Below are 18,658 nucleotides of genomic sequence, written 5' to 3'. Positions count from 1 at the left end.
ACCACGGACTGATTTAGGAACAGGTGTTCCATAGTCTTAATAGGGGGCCATATTTGACTGGAATCGTGGTAATCGTGTGATACACACCATGTGAATTATCACGATCCTTATCATTCCTTATTCGGCTTCACGACCACGCCCCCGATAAGACCCCCAACGTGGACAAGGTCGGTCAGTACGGTCAACCAAATTGAGCTCCGAGGGGAGTAGCATACCTTTAATCTTCCATCTGGCGCAGTCGCAGTGGTAGCTATTGGGATTTCATAAACTCATTTTCGGGATTTTCCGTATATGCTAGTGGGACATAAAACAATTGGTGAAAACTTCTCAGCCTAGGCAAGTGTCGGATGATTTTCACCGAGCAATAAAACGTTTTGCCAATATAATTGGGAATTCTTGATCAAAATGTCGATCTGCCACCATTCCTTAGCCACGAATCATGAAAAACACCCTATCAGCAGCTGTTGTTAAGATAGAGGCTATAATGTGAGCACTTTTATAGCCGCTATCGGACCTGTCTACCAAATCGCTTACAGATATGAATACTTTACAATAGTTTTTTTTCCATTGATACTGGAAAATCAAACACTTTTATATATAGATGTATTAAGGTACATTGGCACTTGTAGATAATCTTTGAAACATTAAAATGAAAATATGGATGTAAACAAGCTATATTGGCAATGATATATAAAGTCATTAATTAGGATTTACATTTCAAAGTCATTGATCAGAGTCCTTATTTTTCACCTTTTTAGGAAACACTTTTTCTAAGCCTATGGTTTCCAGATTTACTTTTAATTAATTGGTTTTAATTAATTGGCTTCATATTTAATCCAAAGAGAAATTGAGCAAAAATATATATCTTTTTGGATTGCAACCCAATTGCAAAAAATACTTTCATTTTCATTTCGTTTTTTAACTTTTTCATTTTATATAGATAATTATTTTCACAATTTCAATATGAATTGTAGAAAATTGTAAACGAATTTTCAAGCGTTATAATAGATTGAAAACTTAACTTCTTAGTCAAAATGCTCTAAGAATATTCCCTTTAAAAGAGGTTATAAAACAGAAATTAAAAGTTCTATGGAGGTAAGGATCGAAGTTTATAGACTTTCCAGATCTGAGCCTCAACAACTCCCTCAAGAAACTTATTTGCATACTTCGAGTTCTGCCAGAACTTCAATCAAACAGTTTGAGCTGGCTGCTTTGGTGGAGTTGTAGCTGGAATTTCCTCAGGTTTTTTACAACAGGATTTGTGCATCGAGATACGCAGCCTGTAGAGACCAAAGACAAGCACACAGAAGCAACTGACTAGCAACCACACAACCGCAAACAGTTCCAATTGCCAGACCAGGTCGCTCCCAGTCCAAGATGAAGTAGATATAACGATTTCCCATTCTATAAAAATGATACTTTGAGCAAATAGAGTTATTTCTTTATCTTAGTTTTACTTACGGATCTGCGCCACCAGCCCAGAAGTAAATCAATGAGAATATACCATAGGTAATACCTGCGGTGAAGGGGTAGACAAAGTGCATGATCCGAGTGGGAAAGGCCACCATAAAGCAGTCGAAGACCATGCAAATGGAGTTAAACGCATGAGCCCACAAGTTGTAGAGTTCAGCACCCATTCCTGGCATGGCTATAAAAGAAAAATCGTTTCAAAAATACTTATATTTTGATAAATCATTAGCACAACTTACATGGATAGAGGGCAGCCCAGAAAACCAATGTAATCATCATGGCCAGAACTACAGTTGTGTAGTGGGAAAGCCAGTAGATCTTCAAAGCCCAACTGCCGGGAGCTGAAATGTGTATATGATAAAGTATATTCTTGATAGATCATGTTTTATAATACTATGGATATAAGATGTTTATATCGCTTTAATAGGACATGGGCAATGAATATTTCATATTCTATTTCTTGATTACTTTGCAAACTAAACTTAAAAGATCATAAAGATTGGTTCAAATTTTGATCTTCACAAAAAGTTATACTGAAGTGATATGATTCATTCCTGACAAATCAATACAAATCAACAATAAAGAAAGTAAAAGTATAAGACCCTGAATACCATATTACCAATACCCATCAATACTCACCGAAATATGAGGGCTTTATGAAGTAAATAGTGGCGATAACAGCTCCATAGGTACAGCAATAAAAGCACAAGGAAAATCCCCAATCCGTGAGATAAATGAACCAGCGACCACCGTTGAAACTCTCCACCATGCTGCCAATGACGCCGGCGGCAAAGAAACCAGCCAGGATCCATCTGTACAAGAGCCAAAGGATATTCCGATCTCCCTTTTGCCATTGCGAACGACAGAAGACTCCAGGATCTTCATGATGCAGTGAGAACTTAGATCGCTGGAACTCCTCCTTCAAGGGCAGACAGCAGGGCTCGTCACTCTTATCACGCATTTCGGTGGTCGGATGAACTCGTCGTCGGTTTCGCTGAACTAGGATGGCCAAAAGAGACCAGAGCTGGTGACTTCCTTGCCGGTAGATCGCAGACTGACGGAACCATGTGGCCCAGGTGTCAAATAGTCTGAATGGAGGGCCATTTTTTCCGCAAATCGTTTCGGCTTGAATCGTGCTTAATCGGCTGTGATAGTAGGAACCGATTCAATTATCTGGATCCTTATCACCTGAACGAGTACCGTTTATGCCTAATTCGTCGGCAGCGTACGCCTCTGATAAGGGTAACAACTTGGACGTGGATGTGGCCAAGTGCGGTCAGAGCCATAGACTAAATAAAAACCCAGACGCCGGCCAATGACTGGAACTTTTCCCATGCCCCATTAATATCCACAGATTGGGCCGGGACCCACGCCAATCAATGGCCCTGAATTTTTAAACATTATTTTGGGAATTTTCGCATATGTAAGTTGGGTCATAAACTTATTGATAAAACCAACACTCGTGTTCCTGAAGTGTTAGCGGTTTTTCCTTCCTGACAAGTCAAGTGCTGGCGGTTCCAGCCATTCCCCGCAAATTCAGACGTGATAATGATCCGCCAAGACAACAACAATAGCAAAATTCAAACTTCAAAGGAAAATACAATTTTGATTGAATGCTCTTTAAATACTGTTGCTACTTCTAAGAAACCTTAGGACTTAATCAAATACACTATCAAATATAAAAAGAATTATAATCAGTTTTTGGTAAGCAAAAGGTGCTATAAAGAGTTAATGTATGTTTGGCTCTATAAGTTATATTATTAAAATATAAATTATATTTTATATTTTTATTTTCTTTTCTTTCACCAGCTTTTTAAACCTTTGTGACAACTCTTTTGTAGAGTAACCCAGCCTTTTCTGACAAACTCATTTGGCTAATTTAGCAGTTCGTCTATCATATGTTCAAAGTGGAGGAAATGTGATTGACGTTGTTGCCATTACTGATACGAGGCTTTGTTGATATATATGTCTATATACATATATATTTATATATGTATGTATATGGAACTTAAAACTAGTGGACTCTAAGCAAATATTTTGCAAAAGCTTTAGGGAATGTCCAAAAGATTAGAAAAAATATCATTTCATGACGTAAACTTTTAAAAGTGACTTTTGCTCATGAATCATTGGTTCTCTGATAAGTGAAATAGCCAATTAAGAAATAAAAGTTCGGTGATAAAGATTATTGTATAAACAGGGTGTTTCTTTTAGAGAAAATACTAAATACTTGAATACTACATTTTTTAATATGATTTTAATTTCTATTGTGAAGCTCAGCACTAGTTTAACCATAGAATATTAAAATATTAGTATTAATGATTAAATACAAAAACATATACTAAAATTCTCATTTACGCCTTGAGATATGCAATTTATTTTGAATAGAAAAAGTGAGTAAATGGTAAACGGGCATTGATAAGACATGAATCGTGATTATGAGCTGTCATTAGCATTTAGTATTTATTTACACTAATTTAGGCAAAGGTGTGGAATATTTTAATTAAAATATTACATAAATCTTTATAGATCATCGTCTAAGAGTCAGACAGGTTAGGGCGATAAAAATTTGTGGAAATCTCAGTAATACAACTAAGATAACAACTAAGAAGTTAAAATGAATTTAATAAAATATTACATTAATTAATTTATGTTCTTAATCTAGGTAAACATAGATAGAACATTCGATTGGTACCTTATGCTGAGCTTACTGTTTACAGATGAACCAAAATTAGTTTAAGCAACTAACCCTTATCTAAGTACAAAACTTATCTAAAGCTTTATTAAATTAAATACTAATTAGCCGTTTTCGAGTGCATAATAGCTCTCTCCCTGTGATGGATTAGATAAGAGCGTACTTTGCTTAACGCATTGGGAACATGTCTGCCCTCAATAAATGTAGATCAGCTAGAATTTCTAGCTGTTTTTTTTGGGTGGTACTTGTTAAATGGATATCTTAATTGGTCGACCTCCGCGGCTTCAAGTTCAGTGCTGGTCAATCGTGACACATGTTCATACATCCGAGCGTTCCACGCCAATAATATGACTGATATATGTATCCAACTATGACTCCAAACTGTCTTCGCCACCAAGGTGGATGGTTAAGAGTTTGTTAACTGAATTAGCCACCCCGCGTAGCTCCGTTTTTGGGTTTCTCGTTGAAAAGTTTCATTAGCGTGGCGGCATTCGTGCAAGTTCAGGGACAATGAACAGCGCACTCTTGAAATCTTTATATCAGATTGCATTCTCTTGAGAAGTAATTACACTTAAGACCGGGGGGTATGGCACCATGTTTGACCCGCCCAGAAGCTCGGAGTATGGCATCGCTAAACACGCTTTAGATTGCTTAATCCCTTTTGTGAGATTTGTCTACTTACGTGAACCCAACTTAGCCAAGTTCTAAAGCCAACAGAAACTAACAAGATGAGCAAACTCCAGATGATCGTACATCTAGTGAAGAAGGAGTTCCAGCGGAAGAGCTGCGGCTTTGACCACGATATGTCCGATGATTTTGTCAAGTCACAGGTAAGGATGGGCTTACAGGATGGGTCATTTTAAATGGTTCAATGAAACTTTGACGACAGTACAAATAGCTGCGTCCTTGAAGCCCACAAAAAAAAAAAATAAACGCCTCCATTCGGCACGCACCTGAGCAGGTGTGTTTCTATTTGTTTTGCACTCGGGCGGCGGGTCAATGTACACAGTGGGCAGTTTAAAGTGTAGGTTGTTAGGGTAGGCTATAGGAGAACTATTAAGATTAATCTAGGTAAAGATCTAGAGAAGGTTGCTAAAGATGTAAATGTAAATGCATTAAAATTTGTAACTAACTTAAAGAAACTGCAATCTTAAGTTATCTGTTAAGTAAATTCAAAAATTTTAAGTTAATAATATTTGATTAATCATTAAAAAATTCAAATTTTCACCTCTCCCTCATAAAAATCTGCCAATTTGTATACAATCCCTAGCCAAATCGAATCTCCTTACCAAAGCTAAAAGGACATTGGGCGTTTTACTTGGGCTTACCTTGAGCATATTTGATGACTTCTTTTATTCACAGTATCAATAGGAACAGGGCTCTGTTTGGGTACAAATATATAGTATATAGTCGTATATGAACAAACTGATATATATGACAGTACACTTTGACTTGTGTACACCGATTGCTCTTGCATTGTAAATTACAGTATTGAAATATTCATAAGCAGCAAGCCGTTACAAACTGTGCGGCAAGTCAGTTCGCAAGCGAAACTTTAGGCATGCGACAGGTACAACAAATTGCGCTTCTCTAAATTGCTGCCCTTTAACCTTTAGAGCTTAAAATTTTGGATTAGATATGGGTGTAATATGTTTGTAGATGACATGTGGAAAATATGATCGAAAATTCACAAAGATAGTGAGACGTTGGCATTATTAAATGGCTTTTTAAATTTATTTTTACAATTCAAGTCAAATAATTTTAACGAACTGTACTTTAGAATCTATTATAATGAATCTGAATAAATTATCTATAATAAATTTTTGGAAACCTAATAATAGATATTTCTGAATAAATGTATCAAAAAGTTAATCAGTACAAAAATGTTAATAAAATAAGTTACAAAATCTATTAAGAAAAATAAAACAAGGTATTAACAAAAACAACTTACAGCAGGGATGCTCAACGCCTCCATAAGCTTTGAGCGCTCCCGGAGCTACTCCACTAACAATTTTTGTGTCCCCTTTCCGCCTCATTCCGACGTCAACTGTAATACAATTTGTTTTTTTTTTCTTCCTCGATCATCCTCGAATTCCTTGCTATTCCACTAACAATTTTCCGTGTCCTCTTTCCGCCTCATTCCGTCGCTAACTGTAATATATGTTGTTCTTGTTTCTTGCTGGATCATACTCGAACACTTGCACTGGAAATCATTCCTTATAGCTTATGTTTGCACTTTCTAGGTTATTTTGGAGTGGAATTGGCAACCAGTTTTTCTTTCTCTCAGTGCACGGCTGTAAATGTTCCGTAAGTAAAATTTTAGCACCCCTGGTTTACAGTATATTAAAAAAGAGTTTGATGAATAAATAGGAAAATACTCTCATATTATAATATATGTACATATGTACATATATATATACATTTCGTAATAAACACTAATAAATCATAATTAGTATGTGTTATATTATAATTATTAGTTCAAAGGTCAATGACTTTGAATAATAGAGATATAAAAACCTAAATTATTATGCATAATTATGAAATATTTTGTACTACTTTCCTGTGGCAGTCATGTACAAAGAGTATGGCCTACTTGTTTTATCGCTGGTTCATGGCCCTGTTCTTTGTGGTCGTAGTAATCATCTCGATTTGGCCAGAAGCCAATGAAAAAAGCAGTTATTGGCTTTAATTCATCTAGTCTGGCAACTCGGGCATCTGGATGTGCATGCTGACGAACGTATTGGGTGCTGTTCTAGTCACAGTCTGGCATTATCATCTCGAATACGCGGGTAAGTAGAGGTGTAAAAAAACTTAACTGATTACTAAAAAGTATTAATATATTTTAAAGATAAACTCTTGAACATAAAAACCTTCAGCTAATTTCGAGTGTATTCGGGTATGCATATCATAACTTTGGTGCTGTCTATTGTAGTCACCATTATCTACTGGACTATTCTATGTACATACATATATAATGGTGAGTTGTTGTTCCTGCAAACAAGTTGTTTAACAAGTTGTATTAACGTTTTTTTATTTTCTCATAGCTTTGGAACTCAAATTCCATGTTTATCGATCTATGGATAGTGACACATCCGCTGAGATTGGTGCATGTCTTATATCATTTGTGTGGAGGAGTAAATAAGTAAGTTACAGAAATAATGTATAAAAACAATATTCCCAATTTTCATTTTGTTTTTTAGGAAGGGCATGCTTTATATCTACTTCGTGATTGATTGGAGGAAACCCCAAGATGCTTTTGTCACAGTCATTGGCGTACTAATCCTGACCTGTTGCATTTACGTACTGCTTTTTGCCTTCTTTAAGCTTCGACTATTCCTCCATTGACGCTGTCGTAATGTCAATTTCGTACTGCCAACCAGTGCAAAATCAAATGGCTAAATATGGATAAATCTGGAAATGACATTCAACACTCGCCTTCGCGCATTTCAACGGTTTTGGGCAATTTCGCTGGCTACTAGAATCAGGCCAATTTACCCTCCCTGGATTCCCCAATTTCCCAATATAATTTTGTAGAATTTATAACCAGTGATATTATATTTTATTGTTTTGTGTTACTTAAATAAATATTTGTTTCCGTGGTAAATTCTGGGCAAGTGCAAGTTCTTTGCAGGTAAAGGGTTCATAAATGTCCTTTGGCTTAATCAATATTTATTCTCAAACTGAAAACATGCTTAAGAATTCTGATCAAAAATTCATTCATAGTTAAAAGTTTGAAGTGAAAAACATGAATGTCCACAACAGCCTTCGGGTTTTCCTATTTTTTTTTTCAATTCGATTGACACACCCGCTTTTGGGAACTTTACAGTTGATTATTAAGAATTTATGGATGACCATAGTTGGACGGAACGACGTACATGTGCACTAAGAAAAACTGTAAGCCAATTAGCCTTCTTATTTTGGACCGGGTAAGAGATGTGTAAATATTTTACTCAAGCCCCTAATCACCTTTGAATGGCCACATTAGCCCAAATAGGCCCTGAAGGACAACGAGTTGGAGTTAATAAACTGGCAAGGACAGGTTTAATTCCGATAGTGGGATATCTATTTATAAATACTAGCGAATGTCAGAAGATTTACAGTGCTCTTTAGATTTAAATATGTTTAGTTTAAATACAAGTGAAATGAAATTATTAATTAAATTTTATTCAAAATTTTAACAATATTTTTAAGGCTTTTCAGGATTTTAAGCCAATTTTAAACAAAAAAGAAAACAGTTTTTTTATAATAACAAAGTTTTTTGTTTGTATATCGATAAATATATATCTAAAAGCTATGTTTTTAAAAAAAATTTAACAAATTTGTTGATTTAATTTCTTGAAGTAAAAAGCTGTAAAATAACTTATTAAAAAGACCATTTTAAGATTGATATTTTCGCTTTTCCAGCCTTTTTATTTTTGAAAATATGTAGTTGTTAAGTAATATTACTTATTTAAAATTAATTACTTTAAACAACTGCTGCCCTAATAACATATTTTCAAATAATTTTCGAAAAGATTATAGACTTTACCTACAAAATGAATTCCTTAAAAACCAACTAATTAGAGAGTTGAATATTATAATTTACGGTTTTTGTATGTCTAACACTGGTCTTTCCCACCTTAATAACGTATTTAAATAATTTATTTGATTGGATCTTTAATTCAATTGAATGATATTTTCATAATCTCCCATCCTTCAGCACACTTAACACACCTAACAAAGAGGGTCCTTAGCCAGTGTCCTTAATCACAGATGTTCGGTTCGAGTTGCTTAACCCTAAGCTGGCCGCGCCCGCGTCTGCAATTGTGTACACACGTTGGCCAAAACGTGTAGTCTTAATTAAGTTTGAAAAGGCGATTTAATAACCAAAGGGACCCGCCCTAGGAGCGTCCAAGGACGATCACGAGCCGCTTCTACTGCTGTGGTCATTGGTGGTCATTGCGAAGGATTTACTTTACGCATAAGTTGGAAAAGGAAATCCAGGTAACAGCAGTTCCATTGGTGTGGTCAGGTGTGGGTGTCAATGTCAATCGGTAGTGTTGTTCTGGTCAATTCGGTTGTTATCTTTGTTGTTGTTGCCGTCCTTGTGTCGACGGGCACATGACATGTCACAAATTCCAACAAATTAGGCGTCGCATCTGTGGTTGACCATGGATCGATATGAGACCAATTTGGTCGATATGAAGTTTCCTTGAGCTTTGAACTTCTTTAGTTGTCCTTGGTAAGCCTACTCAACCTGTAACCTTTCCCCTCTCACCTCCCACAACTTCAAAAACCCAAAAAACCCAATCAAATTGAATTTTAATAGAAAACATTTTGGAACTTTTGACAGCTGTCCTACACCCACTTCGCGTCTAGTCCATTTCATTGAACTGCAACTAGAAGTGAAATTAATTATTAACGCCAATTAATAGTGTGAAATATTAATTGAATGCTCGCCCACTGCACATCAGACAGGCAGTCCAGTGTTCTAATTCCCATCTAATGTTTAGAAAGAAACACCAAAGGTGTGCTGTAGCCCCCTTTGGGACTTATCAATTTGGGGCTCTTGTCACTGTGTGGCGGCATGATTGCGCAATTTTTCTGCCATCAAAGTCAAAGAAAAGTAATTCAGAATGAACACATACCTTATGGCAGACTCATGATAGGTGAACACTTTGACAATGCAATGGAGGACACCTTTTTAGAAACAGTTTGCGGGTTCTTAAAAATAATTGTAAGTAACTTTTATTTTATAGATTTAACAAATTTATTTTAAGGAATATTATAAAGGAAAGAAGTTGAATCTTTTATAAATATTCAACAGAACCTAAATCTTTGTAAGATAAATGTTTATTCTATATCGTAAATTTTCCATACTTAAATGGGTTGGTTTTGAGCTAATTAAAGGATACGTTTTAAGATAAGAGCTATAGAGAAAGATTTACGGACTTAAAACATAACATAAATTTCTTAGGAATATTAAAAAGATTAAAATTGTGCTATAAGAGTCCGAAACTTTTCTACTTTCTTATTTAACTCTTCTCCAAGATTACTTAAAATATAAATATAAAATTTAAAAGAAAATTTATAACTTTTACCTTTCCAAACGGCCAAAAACTATTACTTTCTAATTTCAATAAAGTTTTCTAATAATTCAAATAAATATATATTTTTAAAAATTAAATTATTTATCTACTATCTAACCTGTAACTATTTTTGCGAGCCTCACCTAACTCTTATATTTGGCCTCTTGACTTGAACAGCTGCAAGTCAGGGGATTTATTTGCTCCAACAGAAAACAGAAGCCCCACTGACAACAACAAACAACATAGACGACAGGACACCAGCACTGACAATAACAAAAAACCGGGAAAATGTTTTAAAAAAACGTTCCATATACCACTGAGAAAGAGCAAGAGCGAGAGAGAGAGAGAGTTCATACCTATAAAGGATGTATGAGAAACGCACCGCTGGCTCCAGGACTCAGGACACTTTGTTTGGAGCGCATAAACAAATGGCGCCACCCGCCGAAATGAATGACACAGACATGTGAGGTGGATTTTTGGATGGACAGGGCACTAGGGGTATAAGTGTACCCTTTCTAAGGTCGTGCGTGAGTCTTCCAATGGGACAAGGAAATCCCGACCGAAAGAACCACCCACGCGACTGGAACTGCATTCGGGGGGTACGAAACTGCTGGAACTCATAAAGTATTCATTAATTGGAAAAGTGACCAGGGGAACTCGTAGTAGAACCGTAGAGGTAAAAACCGAGTCAGTTGTCAATTTCGAAACTCAGTTTCGTTTCGGACGTTCGTCGAGGCGTACGTGCTCGTTTTCGTTGAACTTATGAACTCCCTCGGTAAATCAGAACGGCTAATGCAGGAATCAAAACACCAAAACCGGCAGCGTCATGTAGTAGTTCGTTGTTGTGCGTGTTGCCGACGATAAAACGCGAGAACAAGTATCCCAGAGATACCAATAATAAATGTACACATATTTATAATATATATATATATATATCTACCATATACACATCGGGCGAATACCTTTAACCGTAGCCATGGACAAAGTGCAAAACATTTGTGGAATTTTACCAATTTCCATATACAACTCCCTCTAAAGTACTTGATAATAATATTTTTTCAAACGATTTAAGCAACTTTATATTGGTAGTAGGGAGTAAGTGTGTAAACTCGAGTGTGTGTGTGTGTGTGTGAGTACGGTGTGCGGTAGGGAAAACACAATTGCGAAAATTCAGCTATACTGGCCACCGAATGGATAATGGGTATTTGTTTAGACACAGGTGAGTAATGCCACATGCAGGAGATTTGTAATCAAAGATTAGCCTTTTGCCTCTCCACGGCCAAAGATAGTAAAAAGAACCCTAATGAGTCGCCCCAGGTGAACACGCCAGCGGGAATACAATATACAAGTTTTCATTAGCTATTTTCTCTTTCTGCCAACGATTTTTCTGACAAATGAGGAGGGGAAAAGAACGATTTTTAGTTGATCGGAGAAGGCTAGTAATGCTTTTTAGCATACTTTTGGGGTTCATAATAAATTGAGACCTACTGAGGCATTTTTTTAGCATTTATTTAAGCGAAAGCCCACTATTAATGGTAAAGATACGAAAACTTAATTACTTAAATAATGAGAAAATCATGTAAAACATGCATGTTAAAATGAGCTACACCACAAAAACTATTACCCATATATCAGCCGTATCTTTTCATATCAATGAAGATTAGCACGAACTACAAGAAATTTCAAAACCAAACCACATTAATATCATTTTTACTTTTTATTATTTAAACAGAACTTCTAAGCCCTACCCCCTGTGACATATTCAATTGAACACAATGCAAAGGACAGCTGCAATTGAAATTACTGCAATTAGTTTGGGTTTGAAAATCATTTAGAAAAGCGATTATCTGTGACAAAACGGTTTTGCAATGCATAGAGGGATATGATTTTATATATGTACTCGGGGGTTATATCAAAATCGAGACCTTGCCCAACGCTATAATTTGTATCGGAACTTGGACCCATTGGCCTCCATGGCTGCCAGGTCCTTGGGCATGTTCGTTGACCACCAAAAGCTAATACACATAAATCCTGAAATGCGCGTCACTCACAAAAACAAAAAAGAGAAAAAGGAACACGACCGACTGACTACCACGAAAATAAAAAGGGAAACCCCCGAGACGAAAAGGGATAGCAACAATAACAAAACATGTCAATTAAATAAAACTGCAGGAAAATCAATAAAAATGTTACAACGCTGAACTGGTTTTCTAACTGAATATACAAAAATATTTTCAATTGGGTTTGGCTGTGGTTTGGGTTCTATATCTAAAGCTATATAATCGCCAAGTAGCAGCTGATTTTCCATGAATGAATTCAGCGGTGACGCCATACTATACTAGATACCATTGCCATACAATTAAATAATTGTTAAACATGTTTTAATGATTGGGTTTGCGATTTGCTTCGATCCTTTTTGCCCATTCTGATTGCTGAGTGCGTGTGCTTCTGTCACTAATTTCCTACTTCTGGCAAATTACTTCCGGCCTCGATGAAGGCTGGCTAATGCCAACTTGGCACGTTACGGCTGCCCTTGTTTTTTCTACACCCCCCTCCCCACTCTCCCGTGCATTTCCTTGCGCTAACCTGCCAACACATCCGGTTTCCGGTTGAAAAATTTCTGCACTTAAGTCGAGGCTCAACTGTTGCTCCCACACGGTGAGAAAATCATGGTCACTAGCTATTAAAAACGGAAGTGCAAGATTTTGTAAGTGTTTTACACATTAAATTTAAAGTTTAGAATATATTTATATCTAATTTCAAAGGGATTTCCATAAATAATGTTAAAAAAGGGGAAAAAATAAAAAAGTTTTAGGCAAAGATTAAAAAAGGGTTAACCACCGCTACTATTATGTCAGGATGACTGTCTTAGGAAGTTTAAATATATCTGATAATATCATATATAAATAGATAACTAATTTAACTAACTAACCTTTATAGATGCCAGCGCGGCACAAGATACCGGCGAACCAGGCAACGATTGGAGTCTTACACGGAATCGAAATGCCCAAAATGCTGGCGATTTGGAGGCAGCTGCGGCTATAGGACATTTGGGTACTACCAATGTCGGCGGTATCGATATGCAAAATGCTGGAAAAATCAAATTCGATCCGCCCAAAGTGCCAGTGATATTTGTTTTAGGCGGCCCAGGTAGTGGCAAGGTCACCCATTGCGACACTTTCATGCAGGAGCGACGCGGTGTAACGCACATCAATATGATGGATCTGCTGCAGCAATATGCAATGGGCAATGGTATGGAAAATATTTTATTATAGTGTTAAGAACACCTAAAAAGATGGCTAAGAGCATCTGATAACAAGAAAAAGTGAAACCTAAAGTCCTTTAGACTTATAATTATATAGTGTTGCATACTTTTAGGCATTGTAATTTTCATATATCATATCATTTCACTTTATAATCCTTTTAGACATGCAGGACTTTTCGCAACTATCGTCGAAAACAGTCACTGAGGTGCTGATGTTGGAAATGAAAATGGCTCCAGCTGCCAAAGCATACCTAATATCTGGATATCCACGCTCAATGCGCGACGTTGTCGAGTATTCTGAGAAGGTAATTTTCCCACCCATACGGCAATACGCCACTAATTTGCGCTGTCTTCCCCACCAACCATCAGCTCTTTTATTTATTATGAAGCCATTTTTTTTTTTTTTTTTTTTGTTGTTGTTGTTACCGCACACTTTATTTGCCCAGTAAATTGCTGCTGAACTATTTGAACTAATTAACTGGGAAATGGTCGCCGACAGTGTGTTTATTCGGCCATAATTCCCATGGATTTACAGTAAGCCATTATCTATTATATATGCAAGTGCTAATTGGACAGACTTGGAGCAGGCGGAACTTAGGGTGTTCCAAACAACCAGTCACGTAACCATGGCATATAAGGACATATTCTTTGACCCTTAGAATATAATTCCCAAATCATTTCTTCGATTAATAGATTTTTGAAATTATTTTCAGATTCAAGTCGTGAATGGCGTGATCCTAATATCCTGGCGTCAATCGGTTCTACAGAAGCAAATCGATTATGGGGCCAAATTAGGTCATGTAGTACTCTCCTTAGCCAAAATGGAATTGGAAAATTTCTTTAAAAATGTGATGCCAGTTGCCGATTATTTTGATCAGAGCGACATGTTGTTGGCCGTGAGTATTGAGAATATTCTTTTCTTTTCGGTTAAAAATTTATTAATTTCTATTGTTTTTGTTTCACTTTTAAAGGTTAATGGCGAGCGTGCTCCCACAGAGGTGTACAAAGACTTTCGCACCGCTGTCCTCGATATACTGAGCACCCTCGAGAACCAAGAGGCCGTGATGAATGGAGTTACAGGTATGGGCAGAGGGATACATGATATACCCGGCAGTATAGTTAGCGTAGACACCGCACCAAGTCAAGCCCAACAAGCGACTCAAATTGCAGAAGTCAACGGGACCAATACCAATGCCGAGACAACGGGAACCGTTTTGGCCAGAGATTTGGCCATCGAACGGATCGATGGTGGACCAAATGGAGGTGTTGCAACCCTGAAAACGGGAACCACCAGTGCTGATGATGACAGCGGTGTTGTGATCACTCAACAGCCAAAGTTGCGACCGGATGCTGGATCAGATGAATCAGGCCTGCCACCCATTATCTGGGTGATCGGCGGTCCGGGCAGCAATAAAGCCACACTTTGTCTTAAAGCTGTTGGTCTCAATCCTGGCTGGTCTCATATCAGGTAGGTTGATATGTGATTACTTTTAGATTTAGTTAACTAATTAATTTATTTAATTTTTTGTAGTGTCGGTCGTCTCTTACGCAATATTACCGACTCTGCACCACGTGCCAATACGGAAAGCTTTGCTGTCAAGGAAGCTTTGGCCGCTGGGGATATGGCCCCAGAGAAATCCCTTAACCAGCTGCTGGAAACCAATCTTCGCCAGTTACGAGATAGAACTGGTATCATCATAGATGGGTATCCCAGGAACCTGCAGCAGGTCAAGTACTTTGAGAATAAGGTAAGTTATAGATTATCAAACTAACTTTTAAAGATATTAAAAATGTTTTGGTTATTTTTTAGTACAAACAACGACCTCCTATTATCCTGCTCGATTGCTCGAAACTTCAGTTAGGCAGAGGACGTATAGATGACACTGTATCCTCATTTCGCCGGCGATTGGAGCTCTTTCGTGAGCAGACCCTGCCCATGCTGAAGATTCTCGATACCAGCAATCGTTTGCAGATTGTAAGTTTAGTTAAGAGTAAAACCTTTAAAATATAAAATTTAAAAAAAAACCTATCCACCAGGTTGATGGAGACACTGATAGTCCATCTGTACAGCGTGAATTCGAGCGCCTCATCCGAAGTCACATCCATCGTTTGTTGAACAAAACAGATGACACGGATGACACGGCCACTGTGGGTGATCAAATGATGCGAAACGAGCAAACGGATGCGATTCTCCATGATTTGGAGACCAATGTACCGGGAGCAGTGCCCACAATAAGTCATCATGTGAGCATGATGAACGGTCATCTGAAGAATCGAGGAAGTGCCTTGGGCAGTGGCAAGCATCAGGGGCAGATGATGAATGGACATGTTCCAGGCAGACCCGGAACTGGACCGGTAGGCCAACCCGTGCCCGTTGATTTCCGGCATATGCTCGAGGAGGCCGAAAGATATCCGGTTGATTCGTACATGTAGATTCTCAAGGGAATCAAAGTTTTATAGTTTTCTAATGGACCTAGACTAAGCGTGTATTGTTAATGAAGGTTTGTTGAATTTTCGAATGCGGTTCGAGGGACCAATGCGTATGTTAGTCCGGCTAGATTAAGAGTTAGAAGAATTCAATTCAATATTTTATTTCACTAGACTTAGCCTAAGAGTGCCTTAGGGGTAGCCGTAAATTAAATTTCAATAAAAGCTAAAAGAAGTTCAAGATTGATCAAGGAATGGAATTAAAGGATTTTCCAATGTTACATTTTCTGAAGGAAAAGAAGAAGTTTGTTTGGCGAACTTTTTTCTTTTCAAGCTCTTCCACACCTTCATATTTTCATTTAACTTGTCTGGATAGCAAAAACAGAACTTCTTTGCCATTTTATCATTTATGCACATCGAATGTTTATGGTAGTTAATCATGCTACTAATATCCGACATTCTTAAATCAATAAAATCATTTAGATCCTCCCTATACCGAATCGTAGCCTCGAAAACTCCCTGAATGGGAAAGGTGCGAATCCTTAGGCTATAAGTCCCTTCCTGGCCATCGTCATTACTAATCGCTTCTTCCATATAATCCAGTTCAAGAAGTTGCAATCTCTGGCAGAATCGATTGAATCGCCTTTTCAGCATCCATTTGTTGATGTGGAAAACAAGAAGTTTTCCCAAAAAGTATGATCTGTCATCGTTGGGCAGGGGAACAAACTCGTTGCAGGCGCACCAATTCATTCCAATGCCAGCCTCGTCACAGCTGCGATTTTGAGGAACCAAATGGAACAGGGACTGACATGTGGAGCAGTATTGCAGTGGAGATAATTCATTAGTATTTGATGTGTTGAGACTTAGTAAATGGTTTAAGGTATTATGGAGGTCAAATGGAGAAGTCAGGCGATTGCGATTCAGATGCAGATTCTCGGCGTACTTTGGGTATGCAATGAGGAACCATTCCGGTAAATAAATATGCAACATGGGAAGTCTTTCTTCGAGGAAAGCATTTGGAAGTTTGACAAAGTCTGATTCCTTTTGACCCTGATCACTGACTAGAATCACAATGGATCGCTCAAAAACCTTATGCTTTCGCATTAGCTCCAAGTACTCCATGAACTTATCATCCAGGATAATGGCTCCCAGCGGGTAGTTACGTGTTAAGGAGGAACTCCAAAATAAACCAAAGGCCGGGTGATCTAGCTCCTCTATTATGCGCTCCGTGAACTGCATACAAAAATCGTATAAATAGGATAAGCTTAAGCGTCTACCTATGCAGTATTCGGTACCAAATTTTCGATATATACTCATAGATTCGGCAATCTGTGTTAGAAAAGAGCGAAGCTCATAATCGCTTGGAGTCTGTACAGAGATCGATGATCGCAAGATGTCTTCTGCGAATGCTGTTATATAGCCGGCTTCCTTAAACTTCTTCCATAGTAAAGGATAACGTTCCAGGCACTGCTTTCCCGAGAGTTCACCAGCAAAAATGGCACAGAGATTTGGAAAACATGGTGTCGCCCACTTTGTTGTATCCCTCCATCTCGAAAAATCCAAGTTCTTTCACAAATTGCGATGTTCCTGGCATCGTGCGCTTGAAATTCATTCGTGAAAGACTGTCCAGTCCTAGGATTATAACACTAGGTTTTTTGTTCACCAATTGGGAATCTGATGTTGACGTTCGATTAGGTATCTGAATCAAAGGAAATGCATCCTGTTGAAAAATCTCAGAGGTGTTTCCAGCTAGGCGACACTCCGTTATGATGCCAGTTAGTTTGGTGCTTAAAACCTCAGTTTGCTGGAAGCTTTTTCTATATTCAAAATGAAAAGATAAAATATTTATTTTTATCATAAATTTAAGAGGAAAATACTGCTTAGTCACATGATTGTTCTATGAGATATCAGATTTTTACAAAATATGTTGCATACCTAAAAGGCGTGCCATGGTTTTAAGAACTAAGAAAGCTTTTCTACCATTGAAATTAAGGATATCTCTTAGCCATATCACATATATATATTACAATTTATAGTGAAAAGCAACAAAATATTATAATATAAACTTACTTCAGCGCTTTTCCATCAATATCATCTGAAAGCCCTCTGTAATGGCAGCTCATTTTGGCCTTAGAAGGTAAAAACTTAGATAACACTTCCTTATTTGCATGCAAACTATACTGCTGCAGATTTAAATCAAAGTTCAGGGTAAGGAAATCACTTTCCTTGCTGCACGTCTTGTATTTTACAGGTTCAAGGGTAGCTAAGACCCCGCTGGAAAAGGGATCCACATAGGGCATACGGCACTTGGAACTGTTCACAAAATAACGGCCAAGTGGGTTTCGTAATCGCATTTTGCGTTTTTCAAAATCATTAAACTTATCATCATCAACCTGAGGATACTTCTCATGGATATCTAAGCTCCCGAAATCCACTTTCCTCCTTAATGAACGATCCTTGGCATTCTGAAGCGGCGTTGTTTCTTGGAAAGCTTGATTAGTTGGTATAACTTTGACGACGGTACCACTCTCTACATGGCTTTCTTCCCTGATGGAACTTTTATGATCTTCATCGACTTGGAGATATTTCTCAAGGAAGTCTAAGCTTCCGGAATCCACTTTTCTCCTTAATAGACGATCGTTGGGTTTCCCATGTGGCAATATTTCTTGGGAAAGCTTGACTAGTTGGAATAACTTTCACGAAAGTAACGCTCTCAACATGGCTCTCTTTCCTGAT

General features: G+C 37.5%; 3 protein-coding genes and 1 pseudogene across 4 annotated transcripts; 2 read left to right on the top strand and 2 right to left on the bottom strand.

The window, feature by feature from the left end:
• Positions 1-909: 909 nt before the first annotated feature.
• On the bottom strand, positions 910-2,625 carry LOC108110518 (protein rolling stone). The gene is given in 5 exon segments (XM_017219598.2): positions 910-1,321; positions 1,323-1,404; positions 1,462-1,648; positions 1,710-1,811; positions 2,110-2,625. Coding segments are annotated over 5 exon segments (825 nt in total). The 5' UTR covers positions 2,432-2,625; the 3' UTR covers positions 910-1,189.
• Positions 2,626-4,756: 2,131 nt separating this feature from the next.
• Positions 4,757-9,126, top strand: LOC108110422 (annotated as a pseudogene).
• A 1,846-nt stretch (positions 9,127-10,972) lies between these two features.
• On the top strand, positions 10,973-16,163 carry LOC108111159 (adenylate kinase isoenzyme 5). Of its 2 annotated transcripts, XM_017220531.2 has the most exons (9): positions 10,973-11,449; positions 13,171-13,482; positions 13,658-13,800; positions 14,209-14,391; positions 14,467-14,575; positions 14,651-14,963; positions 15,027-15,243; positions 15,306-15,470; positions 15,533-16,163. In XM_017220531.2, exons 1-9 carry the CDS (start codon positions 11,428-11,430, stop codon positions 15,926-15,928), a joined length of 1,860 nt encoding a protein of 619 aa, XP_017076020.2. In that variant the 5' UTR covers positions 10,973-11,427; the 3' UTR covers positions 15,929-16,163. The 2 variants fall into 2 exon arrangements, with proteins under 2 accessions (XP_017076020.2, XP_017076019.2); XM_017220530.2 differs by having other exon boundaries at positions 14,467-14,963.
• Positions 16,158-18,319, bottom strand: LOC108111158. The gene is given in 3 exon segments (XM_017220528.2): positions 16,158-17,446; positions 17,448-17,739; positions 17,993-18,319. Coding segments are annotated over 3 exon segments (1,863 nt in total). The 5' UTR covers positions 18,277-18,319; the 3' UTR covers positions 16,158-16,159.
• Positions 18,320-18,658: the final 339 nt, after the last annotated feature.

Source organism: Drosophila eugracilis, unplaced genomic scaffold, assembly GCF_018153835.1.
Source record: "Drosophila eugracilis isolate 14026-0451.02 unplaced genomic scaffold, ASM1815383v1 contig_353, whole genome shotgun sequence".
In the NCBI taxonomy this organism is placed as follows: Eukaryota; Metazoa; Arthropoda; class Insecta; order Diptera; family Drosophilidae; genus Drosophila; species Drosophila eugracilis.
This window is presented reverse-complemented; position numbering and strand designations above follow the sequence as displayed.

What these genes read in the sequence shown, in the direction of transcription:
- LOC108111159 (XM_017220530.2), top strand. Translation starts at nt 11,428, where the DNA reads ATGGGTATTTGTTTAGACACAG. An exon ending in GGGTATTTGTTTAGACACAG is followed by an intron (nt 11,450 to 13,170) that starts GTGAGTAATGCC and finishes TAACCTTTATAG; the next exon opens with ATGCCAGCGCGGCACAAGAT. An exon ending in GCAATATGCAATGGGCAATG is followed by an intron (nt 13,483 to 13,657) that starts GTATGGAAAATA and finishes TAATCCTTTTAG; the next exon opens with ACATGCAGGACTTTTCGCAA.